The 19,574-nt window shown below is 36.6% G+C and overlaps 1 protein-coding gene across 16 annotated transcripts in view; it reads left to right on the top strand.

The window, feature by feature from the left end:
• PWWP3B (PWWP domain containing 3B) overlaps positions 1 to 9,726 on the top strand; it is a 29,945-nt gene extending 20,219 nt beyond the window's left edge. For all 16 annotated transcript variants that reach the window (XM_082717369.1, XM_082717366.1, XM_082717367.1 and 13 more), the window contains 2 exons: positions 3,299 to 3,433; positions 5,953 to 9,726. In XM_082717369.1, coding sequence (XP_082573495.1) covers positions 6,169 to 8,259 — 2,091 coding nt within the window. In that variant the 5' untranslated portion in view covers positions 3,299 to 3,433; positions 5,953 to 6,168 and the 3' untranslated portion in view covers positions 8,260 to 9,726. The remainder of the gene's footprint in view (positions 1 to 3,298; positions 3,434 to 5,952) is intronic.
• Positions 9,727 to 19,574: the final 9,848 nt, after the last annotated feature.

Raw genomic sequence — 19,574 nt, 5'->3', positions numbered from 1 at the left:
TTTTAATTATTATTAGTTAAAATCATTTTATAGTATCATATGTAATACATGACTTCTTTGTATACACTTCTTTGGATTTTACACATGTATAGATTCATTCATATAATGAGTACCACCGTCAGAATACAGAAGAGTTTCATCACCCCACAACTTTCTGTGCTGTTCTTGTATATTGCCACACCCTCCCCCATCTGTAATTCCTGACAGTCAATGATCATATGGTCATCATTATACTTTTCTCTTTTTGAAAATGTCTATAAATGGAATCATACAGTATTGTGGCAGACACAACCAAGGTGGCTCACCTCCTTCTGTAATTCCCCCTCTTGAGAATTGTGGATAGATCCTGTGACTTGTTTCTAATCAATAGACTTCAGCAAACATGATGGTAATCATTCTTATGATTATATTAGGTTGTATAAGATAATTTTATGTTAAATTAGATGCACAACCAGGTACGGAATTTTAAGTTCCATGACTCCCATTACATAAGCATTTCAAATTCATTAATTAACTCACCTATTCATCCAGGCACATTTACATACAGTTTTTATTTGCAGTGAGGTAGGTACAGTGTATCTTAGTGATTAAGAGCATGGATTCTGAAGTCAAAGTACCTGGATTAACGTTCTGTGCACCACATGCTCTCTAGATATGCTGGTAAATGTCATTAACCTCTAAAGCCTTACCTCTGAAATGGGAATATTCATCATACCCACTTAATAAGAGTTCATGGATCAACGGAGATGGTGTATACAGAGATCCCGACAGAGCATATGGCACATGATTAGAAACATTTTTGGCTTCTACAATCTTTGTCATTATTATGAATAATACTACTGTTCTTAGGCAAAAATGAATTGGTTACGGGGCTCTCTTCCATGAAATAACTATCTAATTATTAAATGAGATAATGTGTCAAGTGTTAAGAACAGGTTTAGATACTATTAGATCTATAATTAGTATTTATCTTCATTATAATAGTAGTAATAACAGGCTTTATTATTATTGGTTATCATCCTTCTCCTCTTATTTCTACAGAACAGTGAAATACAAAATATAATCCAAAAAAATTTTTTCCCCTTTGCATTTTGTTTGGAAAATAGTAAATTAGCATTTCCTGATATATGTGCAATATAGAAAATAGACAAATGAAAGAAATTAGGGTTTTGATGTAATGTCTGTACTTTATTTGCATTTGTTTCTTTTTCCAAACATGTGAAATGAGAAGACAGAATAAGAAATATTTCATTATAAAACATATAACTGAATATATATCTTTATTTAAATAAAGACATATTTACATTGACCTGATAATCATCTTTAAATTATATAGTAATACTTTGAAAGCTTTGAAAAGATTAGTTCTGTAATACAAATGATACTACTTTTGTTAATGATTGCAAGATCCACTATTTTGTTCTACTACTAGAAAGAGAGACTGGAAAACAGTGACTTAGGTAAGATGGAGTTTATTTTGTCACTGAGTTAAAAAGTGTTTGCAAGGAGCTGGCCCCATTATTCAGGGGTTCAGGATCTTCCATCCCTAGTGAGTTGCATTCTTTTTCTAAGTAATTTGGTCCAGAATGACTATTTGAATTCTATCATGGTCAGCTCCTAAGGGGGAAGCAAGAGAAAGAGGGAACGTGAAAAAAGCCTTAGTTGACTCTTTACTGCATTTGGAGGTACCTTCTCTAGAACCTTTACAAATATTTCTCCATACATTCTTTGGCAAGAAATTTTGTCATTTGAAAGTAGCTTATATAGTAAGGGAATCTTGGAAAAGTAATGTTTTAAGAGTTTACACTGCATCCTGAATGCAACTGGGGTTCTGCAAATGAGGATGAATGCAAACAGTAGACTTAGCGTGAGAAACTAAAAGTTTCTGTACCAGTCATTATAACTATGATACATGGTTGTAAAAAAAATTTTTTTTTTTTTACAAATAAAGGAAATCTATAAAAGATTGAAAGGGAAAACTTGTGGCAGAGAGAATGCTATGGGATTCACCAAACTCTGTTTCATTTTCGTCCTGGGTCACAGTGAGACTCCTTTCCCTGGCCTCTATGGCTGGGTTATCTAGTTGACTGTGACCAGCAGTGATGTTTGCTAGCCCTACCCCTAAAACCTGCCACAAGATTCTCCAGCCTCCCTCTTCATAAGATTGTTAGCCAGCTGCAAAAAATGCAGTGGAGGACTTCAAGGCTAAAGAAGATGGTACAGTCATGGAAGAAGTTTGAATCTCTTAATGACTGCTAGGAAGAGTGATCCCTCCCATTCTAGACACTCAATGACCTACATTGTACGTTGACATCAGGAAAACAAACTTCTGTGACAAGCCTCTGAGATTTAGGGGTTGTTTAGAGTACAGAACATTACATACTTTAATTATTAGAGCCCTCAATAATACGCCAGTCTAGAGATGATCTTCATTAATTTATTGGTACTTATTGTTCCACTATTAAAGCTTATATAAAAGTGGATTTTTATAATACATATATTCTATGTTATATGATACAGAAGCCAAATAAAACACTTCATCCTTAAATGTCTTCATTCCCAAAATTATCACTAATTATATAGAAAATGGCTTTCTAAGTTAAACCAGAAATCTAAATTTAAATTCAACACAGGAGAATTTTAATGAACAAAATTTACAAAATACATTTCAGACATATAAATAAAGACATGTAAATTTTGAAAATTTAGTTATCCCCACATTGAATAGCCTGAGTGAAAAATACCAACAAAATATAAGAAGGAATTTCCAATTATTGATGAAGGTATATAAAATGGGTACTTTCCTGCCAAACCAGGCATTTTTCTGACTTTAGTCAAAAGTAGCCATGTTTGTGAAGAATTCTATGAAACTTTCCTAAAGCACTTAGCAGAAGAACTGAATAAAAGGAAAGACTTGCCATGTTCTAGAAACTGAAAAAAAAAATTGTAAAGAAACCATTCTCTCTAAAATATGTACTATTTTAGTGCATTCCCAGTCACAATCTAAATGAGCTATCTTAACGGAGGTTTATCAGCTGGGTTGTAAAATTTACCTGTAAAGGTAAGGTGCCAGCAAAAGCAAGGTAAAAAATATGTTAGGAATATTTTAAACTAGTCTTTTGTTTTTTAACAAAGTGGTTGCTAACCTCTTTTTATCAAAATATCACACACCCTCAGACTTGAATGGAAATTAAATGGACACTTGCCATTTCACTTTAAACTTTTTGGGAAAATAAACAATTTCTACCCTTTCATACTTCAGCAGTTTAATTTGGCAATTCTCCCTTCTCTGATTCAGGGAAGTGCCTTCTGTCATTCCTATCACAGGGAGGGGGCGGAGCATTCTTTGAGAAGCTTGGAAGTAAGCTGTGCCGGGCCAGTCTTGGGGGAGGAGCTGTATTTCACCAGTCTGCAGCTGACAAGAAGCTTCAAGGTAATGGCTGTCTGAAAGCTAGTTATTTTCTAGGGACTTCTCAGGACCCTGGAGTAAAGATGAGGAAAATAGGGAGGGTGGTCTTAGAGTGGTGGGGAGGGTATATGCTTTTGAGAGAACTGCTGGTGTTTTGAAGGAATTGATCCTTTGGAAATTTTTTATCTCCCAATGCTTTAGAAGTCCACAGTAAGAGAAGGGGTGATCAGATTACAGTCTCTATATTAAGGCTTCTGTGCTGCATAGCCGTTCATGCTAATTTACTGACTTGATATTCCATGTTTATATTGTTAATTTATTGACTTGATAGTCCATGTTTATATTGTTAGACATTCTGTTATTCTTTGACTTTTTAGGTATTTATTAATCTACACACAAAACATGATAGATAAAAATATTTGACAGCTTGGGGGAAAATACTTTAAATAGATTGCCATATAGAAAGATTATGTATTTGTCATCTGCACATGAGTATGGAAAGGGGAACATGTATGTAGATGAGTGAAGCCATTTGCACATACCCATGCGTGTATATATGTGTGAGTAGAAGAAAATTTGGGAGAAAATAAAAGATGTTAGCATTTCTGGGTGGCCAGGTTACTATTTTAATGTTATTTTTCAGTCTGTTTCAGCATTTTTAAAGTAGATTTCCCATGATAATTTTTATAATCATGAAAGAAAAATAAAGCTGAAACAACATATCCATTTTGTTTCAAACACATAAGAATTCATAGACACATGCAGACATGCAAACATACCTTGTTTTTTGCTGATAGGGGAAATTTTTCTAGACCTAATCAGAAGCCATGTAACCTGGCTGCTGTGTCTGCTACAGTCCTGCATGTGTCCTCCTTGCAACTCATTCTTCCAGACCACAGATATGGCTATGGTCAACAGGGCTGTGGTCTGACAGAGAGGAAGAGTGGTTTGTTTCTATAAGCACTTCTTAAAATGATTATCCAGCTTGATTTAATCATACAACAGAATACTGTTTATCTGGGGAATAGAAACATGAACTTCTACATCTAGTGATTTGAAATGTCTGAGAAATAGGATGACGTGAACAAAGCAAATTATAACATAGTATTTATCATATGAGCTCTCTTAAAATTAAATATGTAGGTTAATGACAGGTATGTATGCTACTACTGGACTTGGAACAAGGCTGAGAAAAACATGTCTGTCACAGTATTAATGGATTTACCTGTGTGGTTGGAGAGACAAGCTCTCTATTTAAAATACTGTTAGGATGTTATTATTATATTTATTCATTTACTTGGTTTACATCATCAGGGAAATATATTGACATAAAATGTTGCAAAGCTGGGAAAAAGCCTCATTTAAAGTAATTCATACAAAATCAAGTGGAAAATACTTTTTTGTGTGGAATGATGTTCAAACTCTTCTCTTAATTGAGATCTAATGATGGTTTGAAGTGATATGCATTCATTTATACACATAAAAAATTCTGTAAAGATAGAAAATATTCCTAGTGAATATTTGTATAGAGCTGTACTTTATTTTTCATATATCTTTTTGTATCATTTCAGTTTTTAATAAGCTTCTGTATGTTTTATAGCCAGAAATATTGTAATTGAAGACATTATAATCTTGTTATAATCCTACAGAACAAAACCCTTGGGCCTAGAACAAAAAATTATAGAAGCCTAACACAGTTCCTTGCTGGCTAAATGTCGTTCCCACCCTCTCTAGAGAAGGATATGATAGTGATTGCGGCACTGTCTGTACTTCTTGAGGAGTCTGCAGTTCTGGCTTTGGTCACAAGATGGCACTTGCCAGGTTTCCCGAAATTCTCCAAACAACCATTTTTATGAAGTAGGGAAAGCAATGAAACATATTTTGTATTTCTGAACTATGAGACAGTATATCTAGTGTAATTAAAATTCTGTTGAAAAAGTTATATATTTAAAGAAGGAAAAATCCACATAATGGTCAATGTGAGGATTCAAACAAAGCTCTGTGGTCTGACTCATAGTAGACACAGGGTAATTGTTACTTCCTTTCCCTCTTCTCCCCACCTCACAGTATTCCTGAGACCAATTATTTCAACATGAACCAAACATATTAACAGTATCACACAGAGAGAATTTAAAATAATAAGAACAAGAAGAAAAAGAAACATATCTAAATTACAGATGAGATTTTATCGTAGTGTAGAGTCCCCTTGCCCTAGGTATAATATAAGGGGCACCAAAGTCCCATGGTATGTAATAACATAGAGTCCCTGACACACCACTTCAGCCTCATTAACCTCTGAAATATGTACACAAATTTACTCCTTAATATTCATGTGCAATAACAAGGGCATGTTCTTGAATTTGAGATATTATAAAACCATTTCTCCACTTCTCATTCCCCCAGCTTACATTATGTTGCATTTTTCTCCTCACCAAACTTTGTTCTTTCTTTTACCTCATCTTTGTTTGCAGCTGCTCACTTCTACTTTGGCAAAATAATTTTATTTGCTGATATTTTTCTTCTTTTCCTTTTCCATATTCTAGTATCCTCCATATTGTCCCATTCAAGCAACGCGTTCACGCATCCTTGGGAAATTCAGCTGGAGAAGAACAGGCCACACAAGCTGTGTACCCTTTGTAGTTCTAGGACAAAAGAGGCTTTGGTCAGAGTATAGCTTTTGGTAGAAATTGCCTATAGTGTCAAGAATAGCCAAACACCTCAAGTTCTGCTAGTAACATTTTGGCACACACTAAATCATAATGGATGCCGAGTATGTCCTGTGCAATTGGAAAGACCAGTTATGGCCAGCAAAAGTTTTATCTAGATCTGAGATGTCATCAAACAGCAAGAGAAAAAAGACATTTTCCCTAGAAGTTCAAATACTCTCACTGGATGAAAAAATTAAAGTGGAAAGCACAGAAACAAAGATTCTAAATAAATCTCAAATTGAAGCCCTTGTCTCCTCACTAGAAGCACAGTCAGAAGTCAGTTCTCCACCTAGAGAGGAAACAGCCTATGAAAGGTCACTAAAAGTGGCACTGGATATTCTGAATGAAAAAACAGATTTGAGTCAAGCAAGCAGTTCAGATGAAGAAGCAACCTCTACTCTGTCTCAAAATGATTTACAAAATCTTTCTGATTCACCCTCTCGTAAGAAGTATCGGAAGCATGAAGGAGATGGAGACTTATCAAAGTGTCTTGAGGGAAGTGAAAATGCAACATCCCTGTCAGTAGCTAATTTAGAGAATAATGATTCCCTGTGTGATGATAAATCGCGGGTGCATGCAACCATTGATACTCTTGCAAGTGAAATGGAAACAAAGTCATCAGAAAACTCCAGCTGGTATGAAACTTTTCCTTCACTTTCAGAAGATGAGGATGAAAAAGAAAGCAAGAAAAAGATTGATATCTTGGCAGTTATGCCTCTGTATTCCACAATCAAAGAAGAAGATGTATGTGTTAAAGATGAAAAGTTCACTCCGACTTGGTCATCAGACACCTTCATTGTTCCCAAAGCTGTGAAAGAGGAGGCACAGGATATTTGCCCAGAGACCCTGGCTGTTTCCTCTGAATGCTCTACCTTCTCAGAGAATACTGAAGATCCAGGAGAGGGTCCCTCAAATCCGTGCTCAAGTACCAGCCAGAATCAACCTGTTGAATCAGAAGCAGGTGCTGCGGCATCCCCCAGGCATTGTTCATGGGAATGTCAGGTTTCACTTAGTGCCTCTAACCGTGTCCTGGATTACTCACTCCTTCTTAGGAATAATGAAGGAAATCTTCAGAGACTGGATTTTGAAGAACTTGGGGAAGAACTTCAAGCTTCTGATAAGTCAGCACAGCTAAATCCTATTGATGCTTCCATATTAGATGACAATGAGGAAGATGAAGAACTTCCACGCTTTGTTTTTAATTATGAACCTCGTTCATTTGAAACAGGAATGATAGTCTGGTTTAAATATCAAAAATACCCATTTTGGCCAGCAGTGGTGAAAAGCATCCGGAGAAAAGAGAGAAAAGCAAGTGTGCTTTTTGTTGAGGCAAGCATGAATCCTGAAAAGAGAGGCATTAGGGTGCCTTTTAGAAGATTAAAGAAATTTGATTGTAAAGAGAAACAAGCACTAGTGGATAAAGCCAGGGAGGAATACAGTGAAAGTATTGACTGGTGCATCTCGCTGATTTGTGACTACAGAGTTAGACTAGGTTGTGGTTCTTTTGCCGGTTCTTTTCTTGAATATTATGCTGCTGATATTAGTTATCCACTTAGAAAAGTAATCAAACAGGACACCTTTAGGAACTTATTTCCAAAGTTGCATAATGAGAATTCTGCAGAACAGATGGTTGTCACTTCCCAGACCAAGAAAATGTCCTTCCAGAAAATTCTTCCTGACCGAATGAAGGCTGCTCGGGACCGAGCCAACAAGAACCTAGTGGATTTCATTGTGAATGCAAAGGGAACAGAGAACCATCTTCTAGCCATTTTAAAAGGCACAAAAGGGTCCAGGTGGTTGAAGTCATTTTTGAATGCAAATAGATTCACTCCCTGTATTGAAACATACTTTGAAGATGAAGATCAGTTGGATGAGGTTGTGAAATACTTACAAGAAATCTACAAACAAATAGATGAAAAAATGCTGACTCTGATAAGAGATGATAAAATTAAATTTATCCTGGAAGTTCTTCTGCCAGAAGCAATCATTTGTTCAATTTCTGCTGTTGATGGATTAGATTATAAGGCAGCTGAAGCAAAGTATCTAAAGGGACCATCTCTAGGATGTAGGGAAAGAGAATTATTTGATGCAAAAATCTTATTTGAAAAGAGACGGAAACCATTAACAAATGAAGCTCATTAAATCTCTTGAGAGTCCAGACCATAACAGGAAACTTTCATAGATACTAGCTTTAAAAAGTCGCTGAACAGTTCTAACATATATTTTCCAAAAACGGGAGAGTTTGGATACTGTGTTCACTTTTTTTTTTTTTTTTGCCATCTTTAAGATTTGCGAGTATTACTACATCTTTGTTTCTTTTTCTTATGCTTCTTCAAAGTCAGTTTTATTAACATATATCAGCAGTTCTACTTTCCCATACATTTTTAGAATGCATAATTCCTAAATTATTTTTACGGGAAAGTACTGTTTTGTTTTTTGACATTTTTTGTGTCTCTGCTGTATGGTTAAATACAGTGTGCACAATCAGTTTAATATTAAAATTGCACTGGTGTTAGATATTAAGGGAGATAATTAGAAAATAGTCTAAAGGACATCACTTATATATTTTTTGCTTAATTTTTATAAAATATTAGGTTTTCTCTTAAGATAGTTGAATTATTTTTCCTGCCATGCCTATTTATTTTTGGAAAAAAAATAACTCTAAGACATGGAACCAAAGATAGAGAGATGCTTTGCTATATATTATAACTAACTGCAATTGCCTTTGCAAAAAAAAAAAAAACAGTCTAATTCAAAAATAAAGTAAATAGATTAACTGCATGCAGTCTATATGTGTGTGAATAACATCTCAGCATGCAGAAAATAATTTTGGCAGCCTTTAACAGGATTGCTCATTTTATGTTTCCCTGAAATTCCATTTATGAGAGTGTCTGTTATTCAGTAGCTGAATGGTTTCTTAAAACAGGCTTTTGGCTGTCTTCATTAGTAACAGTGACAGTATCTTAATATAGCCTTCTGACCATATGTGGAAGGCAGCTAGAGTCATTGTATTCATGGTTGACTACTCTAGATGAATGAGTCCAGGCCTATTGCTTAAGAGCCATCTAGTTTGATATAAACTATAGAAAATGCAAGCACTTTGTTCTGAGTCTTGTATCTCTGAATACATAGTCATTTGTTTCAAACCAAGCAATCTTTATCATCTGGTTTATTTGTAAAATAGTTCACATTGGTTCCAACAATATAAATGCCAACTGGTGAGTCATTCCAGGCTACTAGAAAGAGTAGATGGACCAGAATCTGTGAATTTGGAAATGGGTCACAGATAAGGCCTCCATTTGGCCAAAGTTGACAATTATCTGAATCTGTTTTAAAATAAACAATTAAAAGTTAATGTTTGAAGCCAATGAAGTGTTTATTCTAACTTGAAACAAGACTTCAGTGAGAATAAATGTTAGGGGAGCTACTTTATTTTAAAACCTTGACATAAATATAAATGCTAAAGACTTAACATGAAACTGTCTGCATTGTTACTTAGTGAGACAAGTGTCACTCTTGGGTTTTTGTTTTGTGTACACATGGCTGCAAGTTTATGTAAAATTTGCAAATTTGATGTTTTGATTTGCAATAAAGCTATTATATCTTTCACCTTGGATGGTCACTTTGTCATATTTCAGATTGTACAGCTTCATAAGTGGTGTTTCTGTGAAAAGAAACATACAGACACACACATATATATTATAATTTGTTTGAAATTTTTGCCTGTTGTAGTCATAATTTTAACACTTGTTATATGTTATCATTCTAAATAAATATTCTTTATCATGATTGATTTTGTATTATTTTAAAGGAAAGCCATCTAAATTGTGTAAGCTTCAGATTCCACAGAACCTTATTTGGACCCTGCCTGACAAAGACGTAGTCTCCTTGGGCATACAGCCTATACCAATTCACATAGCTTCCTCATGATCCTGAGACATATTTGACAACAGAAATCACTACATTATATGCAGATCTTATACCCTGGGAAAACACTGTATTTACTCTATAAAATTGTGTTCCTTTCATTCCAATCTGTTACCCACCTTCAGTTTTCTCAATAGAGCCAACCCTATCACTTGGTTCTAATATTTTCTTTACTACCCCATTCATTCATTCATACAAATCTAAGTCAGAAGAGCAGAAATGTGTGGTTCAAAGCCCAGCTCTGAACATTTAATGTGACCCAAATGAGAGGGTCAGATTTAGGGTGAGTCAGATGACAATCTAATTTCTAAAATGGGTAGGAAGCATTACATCACAATAGAAATATTTATTAATCTTATTGATCACTTAAATTTGAAAACCAGAACCTTACACTTCCCCATATTTGGGAGTTCCTGGATATGTAATTTGGAGTAAAGGAAGAGTACACAATTCCTCCTGGGATTTCATATTATGACATTTATTGAAGTGAGGAAGATGTTCCTCAGACATACATCTATATTCTCTTTGGGGTTTTTGAAGATTTTATTTGAGAGAGAGCACAATTGATGGGGGGAAGGAGAAAAGCAGGCTCTCCACTGAGCAGGGACCCCCCCCACAAGGAACTTGATCCCAGGACCCTGAGATCATGACCAGAGCTGAAGGCAGCCACTTAACTGACTGAGCCACCCAGGTGCCCTATCTCTAATCTATTTTCCCTGGAAGGGCAGAGAAGAGACTACTATGACTCTGTGGGTGAAGCGATGCACATTTATTTCATTTTATATTTTAGATTTCTCATTTATTTAGATGGAGAGCATGAGCAGTGGGTAGGGCAGACTCAAGCAGACTCCACGTTCAGCATGGAGACCAACATGGGGCTCTATCTCACAACCCTGAGACCATGACCTGAGCTGAAATCAAGATGCTTAACTGACTGAGCCACCCAGGCACCCTGGAGAAATACATTTTTTAGAAGGTCAGTGTTGGCTCTCCTCTGCCAACCAAGATTAAAAGTAAACTATGTTGCAAAAAAAAAAAAAAAAGTAAACTATGTTGCAATAAGGATGATAAGATTCTGGAATGACAGTACCCAGGTGGTGGCACAAAGCTTTAGGGACAAGTTGGGCATCATTACCGTAATGGAAAACAAGGTCAGAGAGGAGTGAGGCTATTTTGACAGACAGAAATCTGTGTCAATGCCTTGCAGATAGTATTCCAAAGCTAAATGTATGGACAGCTGTCTGCGGTATTATGTCCTTTGTGCAAAAAGAAAAACACGAGACTTGGCAAGCCAAAGTCTGATGTTAGCAGCTGTGGTGGAATATCATGATCCCCCACCAAGTTATCAGATATACAGTGCAAGTAGTCCCACTACTGAGGACATATGACTTAGCATATCTGCTAGTGCTAACAGTATGTGGATAAGAATGTACTCTCTAGTCTTCTAAGCCATAATATGGGAGCTCCAACACAGAATTCTGAGGTTCTGAACAAAATTCATACATCCTATATCAGTAAATTACTTGTTATAGATTTAAAAAATCTCATTGTATGCTATTAAAGGCTTAGTAACTATAGGGCACCTAGCTAAGAAACAACAAAGGACATATACAGGAGCTTCCCACCATAAACTGTATCAAACAGTTTGATAGAGTTTGGCAGGTTTAAGAGCAGTCCACGCTATGATGGAAATACTACATTCAGGATCCAACCTGAGAAGGCATAAATAAATCAGAAGATTTAATAAACCAAGATGTTATTGACTACAGTTGCAATGATGTCCCTCATGAGTTATAAGGTGATCTATGGCCAGCCAATGGAAGAGGAAATTATCAAGCATAGTGTACAGATATGTCGGCACATTAAATATTGATGATAGTTGTAAATGAATTACCACCATATTTCAGCTTCAGTTGGAATAGCCCCAAAGAATAATGTTGAAGGGAAAAGTGTTCCAGTTGGCAGAGCTGTGAGCATTACACAAGATCTTCCACTTTTAATGGAAGGAGTAGTATCTTGAGGTCATGTCCTGAACTGTGAAGAATGATTTGCTATGTGAAGGTCTTGGAAGGAGAAGAGTTGGAAATTGAAGATAAGAAAGTTTAAATAAAAGGCGTGTAGATGGACTGTGGGAATGGAAACAAAGCTTATGCATCTCTATGCCTTGTATTAATGGTCATCCAAGCAACTGACTGTACAGAAGACACTGACCCAAGTGGTTCTGATGGCTCATGCTGTGGATGTGAAACAGCTTGTGTCCTCAATCATCTTAGTTTTGGCACAGGGTATGATGAATTTTCATGATGGCAGGGATGGAGACTGAGTGTAAGCTCAGTAACACTGGATCTGACTCCAAGGGTAATTAAGTTACTGTCACTGCTGAATGTATAATTCCCCAAGAGAAACCTCTGATTCTGGGCCCTCAATTCTGCACCTTCCTTCAAAGATATCATTTAGTGAGCTACCTCATTCCATGTTAAATACACTGCACTCATTCTATCTTAGAATAGGTCGTGGCAGTTAACTGTCCTCATAAAAATGCATACCAACTTTGGACCCATAGGATCACCTCCACTTGCCTGTAGTGTGTGAAATTTCATAACACATTTTTGTTTGACTTTTCCACCTTCTTTGTTTCACCACTTATTTTCCTCACTCTGACTCACTAGAACCATTTGCCAAATGAACTATTCATGCAGAAACTTATATCACACTCTCTTTTAAGGGAACTCAGACTAAGAAAACCAGCAGTAATTACGTATATTTTATAAAATATAAGTAGGTGCTATGTCAAAAGGTGTTAAAGATTTTAAGCTTATTCATAAATGAAAGCTATTAAAAGTAAGTGTTCCAGGGGAGCCTGGGAAAATGGCAGAGTAAGAGGACCCTAAGCCCACCTTATCCCATGGATACAACTAGTTAACACTCACATCAGTATAAACAACTTAGAAAATTACCTGAAGACTGACAGAACAAACTCCACAACTAAAAGTAGAGAAGAGGCCACATCAAAGAGTGTAAGAACCATAGAGACTCATGGGGAGCTAAATAGACAATAGCCCTCTGTGATGGGAGAGGGTCAGGCACAGAGAAGGGGATAAACAGACTGTCACACCAGGGGGCACACACAGGGAAGAAAAGTCTCCATAAAATTTGGCTTTGAAAGGGAAAGGGACCAAATTTTCATAACTTCTTAAAACCAACAGAATTTAAAACCAGGAATTTTAAAAATCAGCAGACTTGTCTCTGCCATAGTCTAGAGGACAAGAGGAAGCTGAGAGCTTCTTAAAGAGACAGCAGGACAAATAAACCACAGAGATACAGCCTAGAAACAACAGTTTGAAAAGCACCTGGGACACACAGGAGGAAGAGTAGTTTATCCATTCCAGAGTGTATCTGAGAGGGGTAGAGATCACAGGAAGGCCTCTCCAGAAAAAAAAAAAGTAGCTGGAAGGTACCATTTCCCACCCCTGCCTCCCAGCATAAACACATGACTACTGCTGGGAACCCACACAGTATTGGAATTCACTATCAAACTTGCTAAAAATATGCCCCACCCACCCTCAGCTTCCACTGATCTGCCCTTCCTAGTCCTGCTTACCTCAGTTCCACCTCTGTGAGTCCCCTCCTCCAAAAGACCAGTACAAACATTGCCAACACTATGTCTCCTGACCCATGCATTTTGCAGGGCCGTGGTTCCACTGGCAGCAGCGGAGGCAACAGAAGCTAATCCCGCAAAAGACCAATAGGCAACTTGTTGAAATTGTTTGCACGAAGCACATGGTCTATGCAGAACTGCCCAGGCCAACCCTAGTCCTGAGAGCCACAGTAGCAGATATTTCATAAGTAGACCAGCAGGCACCATGCTAAAACCATGTGCCCCATTCTGGCCCAGTCCCAGCAGCAGCAGCACGAACCCTTCAATACACTCTCAGTTGCAGCCCATCCAAAGCTATACCATAAGACTGACGATGTGTAAGCAGCTCCAACAGGGACCAGCACTACTCCAAAGCGACTCATGCCCAGGGAAGAAGAAAAGATAACTACACACATCAGTCCCACCGTAGCGCCAGTAGTGGGAAGGAGTTAGAAAACTGGTCTGAATGCAGGTCCCACGCACCAATGAAAACTTCTCAGGAAATGACACAGGGAAAGTGCTCTGCAGTTTGGTACTACTGAATCTTTGGCAAAAGCCTAGCCTGACTCAACTCAAACTCAAGATGATCCCAGACTGGTCCACTTACATGACAGGAACCAAATACTGCTCACATAAGCAAAGAAAGTCACTACAACTGACTAGACTGAAAAAAAAAAAATAACCAAGGCACAACCGTAAGGTACACAAAACACACATAGAAGACACTGGTGTACTGTCAAGTTCTAGTGAATAGGAGACACTGCACTACAGGCCACTACAAGACCTCATCTTCATAAGGCAATTACTTTCAAGAGCAAAAGACATAGCTGACTTTCCTAATACAGAGAAACAGACAAATAGATTTAGACAAAAGAGACAGAGGAATATGTCCCAAATGAAAGAACAGGACAAAAACACAGAAAGAGACATACATGAAATGGAGATAAGTATTATTCCTGACAGTGAATTTAAAGTACTGATCATAAAGTTACTCACTGAACTTGAGAAAAGAGTGGAAGACATTAGTGAGACCCTTACCAAAGTAACAGAACGTATAAACAAGAAGCAGTCAGAGATGAACACAATAAAAGAAGTAAAAAATATAATAGATGGAATAAATAACAGGCTATAGAAAGCAGAGAAATAAATTAGCAACCTGGAGGACAGAGTAATAGAAAGTAATCACGCTGAGATAGTGAGAAAAAAATGATGCAAAATGAGACTAGATTTAAGGAACTCAACAAATCCATCAATTTCAATAACATTTGCACTGTAGGTTTTCCAGAAGAATAAGGGGGGGGCAGAAAATTTACTTGAAGAAGTAATAACTGAAAACTTCCATAATCTGGGGTAAGAAACAGATACCCAGATCCAGGAGACAGAGCTCTCCCAACAAAATCAACCCAAGGAAGGCCACAGCAAGACACATAGTAATTAAAATGGCAAAAAGTAATGATAAAGAATTTTAAAAGCAGCAAGAAAAGAGAAGTTATATACAAAGGAAGCCCAGTAGACTACTGGTGGATTGTTCAGCAGAAATTTTGCAGGCCAGAAGAAAGTGGCATGACGTATTCAAGGTGCTGAAAGAAAAAAATCTGCAGCAAAGAATACGCTATTCAGCAAGACTACCATTCAGAATAGAAGGAGAGATAAAAGAATTCCCAGGCAAACAACAGTTAAAGGAAATCACAACCACAAACCAGCCCTAAAGAAATGTTAAAGGGGATTCCTGGAGGGGAAAGGGAAAACCATAAGAAAGCCTAAGAAAAGTAGGAAGGAGAAAAGCACTAAAAATGAGTATATTTGTAAATATTAGTCATGTCTCCCAAAATAAAAGGATGTAAAGTATGGCAACATATACCGAAAGCATGGAGGAAAAGGAATAAAGAATGTTCAGGGGATCCTGAGTGGCTCCATCAGTTAAGCGTCTGACTCTTGATTTTGTCTCAGGTCACAGTCTCAGGGTTGTGAGACTGAAACCCATATCAGGCTCCACACTGAGCATGGAGCCTGATTAAGAGTCTTTCTCTCCATTTCCCTTTGCCTCTCCCCTCCCCCATTTCCTCTCTTCTCTTAAAAAAATAAAAAGAATGGGTTCAAACTTATGCGACCATCAACTTAATTTAGACTGGTATATTTAGAAGATTTATATACAAACCTAATGGTAACCACAAATCAAAAACCAGTAATAGATATACAAAACAAGGAGAAAGGAAACTAAGTATATCACTAAAGCAAGCCAGCAAACTGTGAGAGAAAAGAGCAAGAGAAGAAAGGATCAAAGAACTACAAAAACAACCACAAAAAATTAACAAAATGGCAAAAAACATATGTAACTATAATTATTGGAATGTAAATAGACTAAGCACACCAATCAAAAAACATAGGGTGATGGAATGGATTTAAAAAAAGATCATGTACATACAGCCTACAAGAGACACAATCTGGGGGTGCCTGGGTGGCTCAGTGGGTTGGGTCCTCTACCTTCAGCTTGGGTCCTGGTCTCAGGGTCCTGGGATCGAGCACTGCATTTGGTTCTCTGCTCAGTGGGGAGCCTGCTCCCCCACTCCCCGCCTGCCTCTCTGCCTACTTGTGAGCTCTGTCAAATAAATAAATAACTTTTTTAAAAAGAGACACAATCTTCAGGTGCAGATTGAAATGAAGGATAGAGAAACATTTCTCGTCCAAATGGTTGTCAAAAGAAAACTGGGGTAACAATACTTAAATGAACTACTTTAAAACAAAGACTGTAACAAGTGACAAAGAAGGTCACTGCATAATAATAAAGGGAACAATCCGACAAGAAGATATAACAACTGTAAATACTTATGCACCCTATGTGGGAGCACCCAAATATATAAAACATTTAATATTGAATATTAAGGAGCTAATCTGGAGGAGATTATGCTGACTGAAATAAGTCAAGCAGAGAAAGAAAGTCAACTATCATATGGTTTCACTCACCTTCCACAAGGAGCTTAAGGAATAACATGGAGGACATAAGAAGAAGGAAAGGAAAAGTGAATTGGAGTAAATCAGAGTGGGAGACAAAGCATGAGAGACTGGACTCTTGAGAAAAAAACTGAGGGTTTTAGAAGGGAGTGGGGTGAGGGGATGGGTGATCCTGGTGGTGGGTATTAAGGAGGGCACATATTGCATGGAGCGCTGGGTGTGGTGCATAAAGAATGAATCTTGGAACACTGAAAAAATGAAATTAAATTTAAAATATAAAGAATAAACCCTTTTAAAAAAGGAACTAATCAATAGTAACACAATTACTATAGGGGACTTTAATACCACACTTACATTGATGGACAGATCATCCAAACAGAAAATCAACAAGGAAACAATGAATTTGAATGACACACTAGACCAGATGGATTTAAGAGATATATTCAGACTACTCCATCTTAAATAGCAGAATATGCATTCTATTGAAGTGAACATGGAGCATTCTCCAGAACACATATATTGGGCCCCCAAAAAAAAACTCTCAACAAATTAAAAAAGATTGAAGCTATACCATGTGTTTTTTTTTTTTACTTCAACACCATAAAACTAGAAATCAATCACCAAAAAAAAATCTGAAAATATACAATTACATAGAGTTTAAATAACATACTACTCAACAATGAATAGATCAGCCAAGAAATCAAAGAAGAAATGAAATATTACATGGAGAGAAACAAAATGAAGCACAATGACCCAAAATGGTTCTATGTAAAAATGGTTCTAAGAGGGAAGTTTATAGCAATACACACATACATCAAGAAGCAAGAAAAATCTCAAACAACCTAACCTTACACCTAAAGTAGTAGCTAGAAAAAGAACGAAGTCCAAAATCAGCAGAAGGAAGGAAATAATAAAGATTAGAGCAGAAATAAATTATATAGAAACTGAAAAAAAAAACAATAAAACTGATCAATGAAACCAGGAGCTGATGTTTAAAAAGATCAACAAAACTGATAAACTTCTAACAGCAATCATTAAAGAAAAGAGAGAGGACTCAAATACACAAAATCAGAAAAGAAAAAGGAAAAATAACAACTGGCACCACAGAGATACAAAAGATTGTAAGAGAATACTATGAAAAATTATATCCCAACAAATTTAACAACCTAGAAGAAATGAATAAATTCCTAAAAATATATAACCAACCAAAACGAAAGGAGGAAGAAATAGAAAATTTGAGCAGACCAATTACCAGCAAAGAAGTTGAATCAGTAATCAACAAACTCTAAACAAGCAAAAGTTCAGGACCACATAGTTTCATGGGTAAGTTGTACCAAACATTTAAAGAAGAGTTAATACCTAGTCTCCTCAAATTATTCCAAAAAATAGGACACAAAGAAAAACTTCCAAATACATTCTTTGAGGTCAGCATTATCCTGATACCAAAAACAGATAAAGAAGCTACAAAGAATGAGAACTACAGGCCAATATCTTTGATGAACATAGATGTAAAAATCCTCAACAAAATATTGGCAAACTGAATCTAATAATATATTTAAAAAATAATTCACCATGATCAAATAGGATTTATTCCAAGATGCAAGGGCAGTTCAATATTCACAAATCAAGCAACATGATACATCATATAAATAAAAGGATAAAAACCCTATGGGCACTCCAACTGATGCAAAAAAAAAAAAAAATTGACAAAGTGCACCATCCATCCATGATAAAACCCTCAACAAAGTAGGTCTAGAGGCAACATACCTCAACATAATAAAGGCTTTATATGAAAAACCTATAGGTAACATCATACTCAATGGTGAAAACTGAGAGGTTTGTTCTTAAGTTCAGGAACAAGACTACTCTCACCACTTTTATTCAACATAGTGCTGTAATTCCTAGCCACAGGAATCAGACCAAAAAAAGAAATAAAAGACATTCAGATTGGTAAGGAAGAAGTATAAAGTTCACATTTGCAGATGACATACTATATATAGCAAACCCTAAAGACGCCACCAAAATCTACTGGATTTAATCAATGAATTCGGTAAATAAATATACAGAAATCTATTACATTACCGTATGTTACTAATGAAGCATCAAAAAGAGAAATTAAGAAAACAATCCCCTTTACAATAACAGCAAAAATAGTAATGTATCTAAGAAGGGCACCTGGTGGCTCAGTCATTAAGTGTCTGCCTTAGGCTCAGGTCATGATCCCAGTGTTCTAGAATTGAGCCCCATATCAGGCTCCCTGCTTGTTGGGAGGCCTGCTTCTCCCTTTCCAACTCCCTTGTGCTTGTGTTCTCTCTCTCTCTCTCTCTCTCTATCATAAATAAATAAAATCTAAATATATATATATATATATATATATATATGAATAAACTTAACTAAAGAGGTGAAAGACCTGTACTCTGAAAACTATAATACATTGAATACATTGATAAAAGAAATTGAAGATGACACGTGGAGCACTGGGTGTTATATGAAAACTATGAATTGTGGAATGCTACATCAAAAACTAATGATGGGGGCACCTGGGTGGCTCAGTAGGTTAAGCCTCTGTCTTCCACCCAGGTTATGATCTCAAGGTCCTGGGATTGAGCCCTGCATCGGGCTCTCTTCTCAGCAGGGAGCCTGCTTCGTCCTCTCTCTGCTTACTTGTGATCTCTCTCTCTGTCAAATAAATAAATAAAATCTTAAAAAAAAAGAATGATGTACTGTATGGTGACTAACACAACACAATTTAAAAAAAACCTGCAAATTCACACACACACACACACACACACACACACACACCAAACATTAAAAAAAAGAACAGAGAAACCAACTTGAAGGGAAGGCATTGCAAAATTCAGGCCAAATTGAACATTGAAATTAATAATGGTAATAATGGATTGCAACCCATTGAATAAAATAAGAAGTTGTGGGTTCAAAT

The sequence above is a fragment of the Mustela nivalis genome (assembly GCF_964662115.1).
Source record: "Mustela nivalis genome assembly, chromosome: X".
Classification (NCBI taxonomy): domain Eukaryota; kingdom Metazoa; phylum Chordata; class Mammalia; order Carnivora; family Mustelidae; genus Mustela; species Mustela nivalis.
The sequence above is the reverse complement of the archived record's forward strand: the minus strand, read 5'-3'. Positions and strand labels throughout refer to the sequence as shown.